The 7,261-nt window shown below is 37.9% G+C and overlaps 1 protein-coding gene across 1 annotated transcript; it reads left to right on the top strand.

Moving 5' to 3' along the window:
* The first annotated feature begins 572 nt into the window (after positions 1-572).
* On the top strand, positions 573-3,303 carry LOC134326801 (piggyBac transposable element-derived protein 4-like). The gene is made up of 2 exons (XM_063008954.1): positions 573-1,124; positions 1,361-3,303. The coding sequence occupies exon 2, from the start codon at positions 1,785-1,787 to the stop codon at positions 3,063-3,065; it is 1,281 nt and encodes a 426-aa protein (XP_062865024.1). The 5' UTR covers positions 573-1,124; positions 1,361-1,784; the 3' UTR covers positions 3,066-3,303.
* Positions 3,304-7,261: the final 3,958 nt, after the last annotated feature.

Genomic DNA, 7,261 nt, shown 5'->3' with positions numbered 1-7,261 from the left:
ATACACCAGCGCATTCACACAGGAGAGAAACCATATCTGTGCTCACAGTGTGGGAAGAGCTTCAGTTCCCGGGGTGCTCTTAAAATACACCAGCACATTCACACTGGAGAAAAACGGTGTCAGTGCTCACAGTGTGGGAAGAGTTTTAATACACAAAGTAAGCTCAAAATACACCAGCGAATTCACACTGGAGAGAAACCGTATCAGAGTTCACAGTGCGGGAAGGGTTTTAATACAAAGAGTGATCTGAAAAGACACCAGCGCATTCACACTGAAGTCAAACCATATCAGTGCTCACAGTGTGGAAAGAGTTTTAATACAAAGAGTAATCTCAAAATACACCAGCATATTCACACTAGAGAAAAACCGTACCAGTGCTCACAGTGTGGGAAGAGTTTTATTACACAGAGTGAGCTCAAAATACACCAGCGCATTCACACTGGAGAGAAACCGTATCAGTGCTCACAGTGTGGAAAGAGTTTTAATAGACAGAGTGTGCTCAAAATGCATCAGTACATTCACACTGGAGAGAAACTGTATCGGTGCTCACAGTGTGGAAAGAGTTTTAATCAACAAAGTCATCTCAAAAGACACCAGCTCATTCACACTGGAGAGAAACCGTATCAGTGCTCACAGTGTGGGAGGAGTTTTACTGAACAGAGTAAACTCAAAATACACCAGCGCATTCACACTGGAGTGAAACCGTATCAGTGCTCACAGTGTGAGAAGAGTTTTAACAGACAGTAATCTCTTAAAAAACACCAGCGCATTCACACTGGAGAGAAACCGTATCAGTGCTCACAGTGTGGAAAGAGTTTTAATGGACAGAGTGATCTCAAAAGACATCAGCGCATTCACACTGGAGAAAAACCATATCAGTGCTCACAGTGTGGAAAGAGTTTTAATACACAGAGTAATCTCAAAAAACACCAGCGCATTCACACTGGAGAGAAACCGGATCAGTGCTCACAGTGTGAGAAGAGTTTTAAAAGTGCAGAAGAAGTTTTAGCTGAATTGGAACGACTGGAAGAAGAAGAAGAAGAATTGCAGGTATCCGAAGAAAGTGACTACGATTCGTTTGAAGAAGACGCTTTTTTTCATGGAGAAGATGCTGTTCTTGACTAGTAAGTACATTTTTATTTTTTTATACCAAATTCACATTTGTGTTGTTGCATTAAGATGAAATTATTGTTTTCCAACTTTTATAACTTTCAAAAGACTATACTGTTGTTTCTTATAGTTTATTATATAATTCTTATAGTTTATTATATAATATAATAAGGACTCTAAGAATGTTGTTACAGCTGTGCATTTATTACAAAAACTTATGTTGTATTTTTCTTTTTGTGTTTTATAATAGCAATTCTGAGGATTCAGGTGATGACTGGGTGCCAGCTGCTCAGACTAAGAGAAAGAGGCATTCTTCCCCACCCCACCCTGAATCCACATCAAGGACCAATCACGCAGATCCAGAAAGTACTGTGACGTCTGTCGAAGAGGTGCCAAGTACTTCATCCACCCACCTCCCAACAATACAGAAGACCAGGTCATCAGCAACACGTGCGAAGAGGCAATCAAGAGGACGTTCTCACCGAGTTCCTGCACAAACAAAAAGGCCAGGCAGTGTTTCTACAACCGAAGATGAAGATGATGTTTGGCATGACATCACTGATGTTGATGAGGCACCCAGCATTCCAAAATTTTTGCCAAAGCGACCTCCAGGGCTACAGCTTCTATCGAACACTGTATATTCCCCACTGCAGTTGTTTCAGCTGTTTTTCAGTATGTCTGTGGTGAAGACTATTGTAGATAACACCAATAAGTATGCTGAGATCAGAGCAGCTGCAAATCCATCTTACAAATGGATTCCTCTCAGTGTTAGAGAATTCTACAAATTTATTGCATTGGTAATATACATGGGGATTGTGAAACTAAAATCTGTTGCAGACTACTGGTCTGGAAAGGAATATTACCGCCTTCATTACACAGCAAAAGTGATGACAGGCAAAAGATTTCTGGCAATCTCTAGTAACCTGCATCTGTGTGACCCAAAAGAGGACGAAGATAACACAAGGAGAAAGGGAACCTCAACATATGACAAACTTTTCAAATTGAAGCCACTGTATACAGAGTTGCTGACAGCATGCCGGACATATTTTCAGCCGGACAAGGACATTTCGATTGATGAGCGGATGGTAGCCTCTAAAGCAAAAATTGGCCTGAAACAATACATGAAGGCAAAGCCAACAAAATGGAGCTACAAAATGTTTGTTCTGGCTGATTCAACCACAGGTTACACTTGGAATTTTTTTATTTATGAAGGCAAGCAATCCGTTTGCTCAGGCCAGGGACTGAGCTATGACTCAGTTATGTCCCTCATGGATTTTGCCCTTCTTGGCAAGGGGTACCACCTCTACACTGACAGTTTTTACACAAGCCCCATGCTCTATTTGGATCTCCTGAAGAAGGAGACTCTTGCTTGTGGTACCATCCGTACCAACCGGAAGGGGTATCCAAGAACAAAAATCAATGATCTCACCAGGCAGGCAAAGAGAGGAACCATCCGCTGGCACAGACGTGGACAACTTCTTTTTGTAAAGTGGATGGACACAAGGGAGGTTGTGGTGTGCTCCACAATGCACAAGGCATATGATGGTGACACAGTGATGAGGAGAGTAAAAAATCAGGAGGGGGTTTGGAATAAAGTGAATGTTCCAGTTCCTGCAGCGGTCAAGGATTACAACAGGCACATGGGTGGAGTCGATTTGTCGGACACCTTGATTTCATATCACAATGCCTTACACAAGACAGTCAAGTGGTACGAGACATTATTTTACCATTTCATTGACATTGGGATTGTAAATAGTTTTATTTTACATCAGCAAATATCAAAAACAAATGCACAAGAGGCTCTAACTCAGAAACTCTTTAGAGAGAAACTGATGTCGGAGCTTGTGGCCTTTTCAGGGGACACCACCCAGGATGAGTCTGCTGCAGGACCCTCAGGTGAAACAAAACAATGCCTGCCAGCATATTACAGCGATGACAGTACAGCTGGCAGGTGAAAATGTGCCATGTGCAAAAGGTCTGGTGAAATTGTGAAGACGCCAGTGTACTGCACAAAGTGCGATGTGGCCAAAAGAAACTGTTTTTACAAATGGCACAATATGGGGCACCACAAAAACCTGTAAATATTTGTACCAAAAAATGTAAATAGACATTGTAAATACAGTAGTTTTGAGTTGATTGTATTTTTTCTATGATAATTTTGATATTTTTTCATAAAATTTGTTTTGCTAATAATTCAATTGTTCATTTCCTAATATCATGTGTACTTTGTGAATAAACAGCATTAAAATGTGTGTATGCCCTTCAGACGGAAAACACACAAAAATAGGCTGGTCAGCCAAGGGGTAATTTACGTGTATGTAAAACATGGAGTTAAATACACATGCAGTAGTATAATTAAGGTAAATTAACTACCTAAAAGAGTTTCAATTTAGTATAGTTTAGTGTATTTAATCCAATTAAAGTCGAGCTTTTGTATTATTTTTGTACAATTACAGTATAATTAGCACATTTTAAGTGTATTGATCATTAGGGTGACAATAATACACTTTAGTGCACTCTAGCCTACTGAAGATTAGTATACTTAAGTATACTTCTTTTCACTATGGAAGTAACTTTATGAAAAAAATAAATTTAAGTAAACCTTTGTATAATGTATTAAAAGTTACTACAGCAGTTGTTTAACATACTTTGCAAAAATATATTAAACATGTATTTGAAGAAAAGTATATGAGAACTATATGCAATTAAATGAAACTTGATTGTAACTAAACGTATACTTCAGGTTAATGTATTTATTAAAATTATACTTTTTGATACTTTTATACTTAGATGAATCTTAGTAAATTTTAAGTATTTTTTTTCACTAGGGACAATATCAGCTGCAGCAGAAAGAACTGAGAAACAGGTAAAATATTATACAGCTCTCTTTATCAAGTAACAACTCATTAGTTCTGTTTATATTTTATACATACCTTTATATTTTATACATATATTTTATGTTATACAGCTCTCTTCAACAAGTAACAGATCATTTATGTTAGTTATGCTATGTATAAATGAGAAACATTTCACTCGAGCAGAATTAGATTATTATAATGCTTTTCTATTCTCTAATTGTACAGTTTATTAGGTACGTTAACCTTTTATCATTATATTATTGCTGCACCAGTCCAAGTAATAAATTACAGCAGTTTGTAACCTTGTAACTTGACGTCCCCTAAACTCAAAATCTTTGAATTCTGACACCTTTCGTTGAGAAATGTGTTCCCTTAAACTCGATTATTGTTAGCTTTCATTCAAACATGTTGGGGAGAGCCGGAACCATGAAACCATGTCACAAGCAAAGCATCCTCTCATGTCTTCCCAGAGGTCTCCTTTTTTTTGGCGTCTCCCTCTAGTGGTATCTTTGTGCATCTTTGTTCATCTTCCACAAATCTGTAATATAGAGAAAACCCCCCTACACAAAACACATTATGACCCATAAAGTCATAACACTCGGGGTTCTGAGAAATTGTAAGAATCAGAATCAGCTTTTTCGAGAGTCTGTTTTAGTACAATAAGTCATGTTAAGTTTTGTGCACCGGCACCCCAATCCATAGGAAATAATGACACAGCAGCACAAAGCGGTTTTGTCACTTCTCATGTGAATGCGCCAGTACTGAACCGAATACGGTATTCCACGATCAAGCATCTCCACAATTAAAAGCTATAAGAAAACAATAAAGAACAAAAGGTAAAATGCAGCTTTTAACTGTTTTTAATTGTATTTCACTGTTTCTATATTATATTTGTGGTATTTTTAGTGTATAAGTGACAAAAACAACCCCATTAATTTACATTACACTGAAATACAGTATATGCAGTTCCACGAGATCATGGGACACATTAACAGGTTTCCTAAACATGAGAAAAAATACCTTAAAACTCAACATCCCAGAACCAACTGATGTCGAGTTTCAAGGTACCGCTGTATATTCAGAATGTGAAAAAGTTCAGATATAGTAAAAACTTACCAGAGATCAGATGATTAGAGATTGAATATTGACTAAATATTGATGGTGGTCTCTAGTGGACAGGTAAGGAAATATCAGGGTTGGTGATGCTTTTTGAAGTTGCGGTAGCTCATAATGTACTGGACTTCACCTGAACGCTTCTTTTATACCCAGACATAAACGCTTTATTAATTTAACATGTTTCTGGAACATTTTACAATGTTTACAGTGTAAATTTGCTCTTGTACCAACTGTTTTCAAATCCCTTGTAGTCATGAGTTTCAGAATGAGTGAATATTTACATAAATGAATAAAGTTAATAATTTAACCTGATAAATATTTGAGTTTTTGGTGAATTCAGGTCAAAGAGAATTTTACAAATCACTGCTCTGTTTGTCTCTTACATTTTACTTACTGTCCAAACTTTTCTGGATGTTTGATTTGTATTAGAGATCATGAAATACTGGTAATGTTATTTGGTGGAACATCACTCTGTGCTTCATCATCATCTTGTTGTTTCTCTGTGAACATTATCTGTCTGGATGTAGAATTTTCAGTCTCTCCGGCTCCTGCTGGATCTGCAGAATCAGTCGCCATCACAATCAGTCCTGAGAAGTGTGAGAAGATACCAGATGGAGGTGAGTTCAAGCCCTCAGTGTTCCATTGTCTCCAAAAAGCTTTGGTACTCAAACATCAAACAAAACAATCAAATCCACCAACATGAACATTTTACATCTAACATCATCATTCATTTACTCATTAACTCAGTACTGGTCATGGTCACAGTGAGTCCAGGCTTGAATGAAATACACTCACACTTAATCCGTTACTCAGAATTAAGATATTTTTAGACAAACACTGGGAGAACATGTCAAATATTTATTTACTTTTAATTTTAACTCTTGTTTGTACTGTTACTCTTTCTTCAATGAATAATGTCCAGATACCTCCTGAACCTGAAATCTGAGATTTTCTACAATGTAAGTTTCTCACAAGCACACAAACATACACAGTGAAGTGAAAAAGTATTTGCCCCCCAGTACACACGTCTGTCTGTGTGTGTAGTGTCTATGTGTATTTGTGTAGTGTTTGTGTAATGTATGTGTGAATGTCTAGGTGAATGTCTAGTGTTTGTGTAGTGTTTGTGCAGTAGTTGTCCACATGTATAGTGTTCTTGTGTGTTTGTGTAGTGTCTTTGTCTCTGCAAGGTCTGTGTGTATGTGCAGTGTTTGTGTTTTTGTGTGTGTTTGTCTTTTGTCACACTCTTAAATACATACACACATACACACACACACACACACACACACACACACACTACACACACATACACTATACACACACACACTATAAACACACACACACTGTACACACACACTGTACACACACACACACACTATACACACACACACACTCTGTACACACACTGTGCACACACACTGTACTCTCTCTCTCTCTCTTCTATGTTAATTGGTTTATTTTGTGTTTCTTCTCCAGATTTTTGTCGGTTCACACTGGATCCAAACACAGTAAATAAAAACCTCCGTCTGTCTGAGGAGAACAAAGTGGTGACCTGGAGTGAAACATTACAGTCGTATCCTGATCATCCAGATAGATTTGATCATTGGCCTCAGGTTCTGTGTAGAGAGAGTGTGAGTGGACGCTGTTACTGGGAGGTTGAGTGGAGTGGGGATGATGGGGTTTATATAGCAGTGTCATATAAAAGCATCAGCAGGAAGGGATTCGGTGATGAGTGTTGGTTTGGATGTAATGATCAGTCCTGGAGTTTGCTCTGTTCTCCATCCAGATTTTCATTCTGGCACAATAAGAAAGAGATTAAAATACCCATAATGCCGAGTTCCTCTAGAATAGGAGTGTATGTGGATTATGAAGCAGGAACTCTGTCCTTCTACAGCGTCTCTGATACAATGAAGCTCCTCCACAGAGTTCAGACCACGTTCACTCAGCTCCTCTACCCGGGGTTTTATCTTCGTTCAGGATCAAAAGTGAAACTGTCAGATTTAACAAATTAAATGTAAAATTTACATGAAAGTGTAACATTAAACTGTTTGAGTGATTTTAGAATCCGTGAGGCAGTGATACATTTATGAAGACTTCTATTTTGTCTATTATAAGCAAAATCTTATTATAAAAATGATCATTTTTCCTTTTGGACCACAGGTTGGTCATTTCAGCAGTAT

The sequence above is a fragment of the Trichomycterus rosablanca genome, chromosome 14 (assembly GCF_030014385.1).
Source record: "Trichomycterus rosablanca isolate fTriRos1 chromosome 14, fTriRos1.hap1, whole genome shotgun sequence".
Taxonomy (NCBI): Eukaryota; Metazoa; Chordata; class Actinopteri; order Siluriformes; family Trichomycteridae; genus Trichomycterus; species Trichomycterus rosablanca.
The sequence above is the reverse complement of the archived record's forward strand: the minus strand, read 5'-3'. Positions and strand labels throughout refer to the sequence as shown.

What these genes read in the sequence shown, in the direction of transcription:
- LOC134326801 (XM_063008954.1), top strand. Translation starts at nt 1,785, where the DNA reads ATGTCTGTGGTGAAGACTATTGTAGATAACACCAATAAGTATGCTGAG.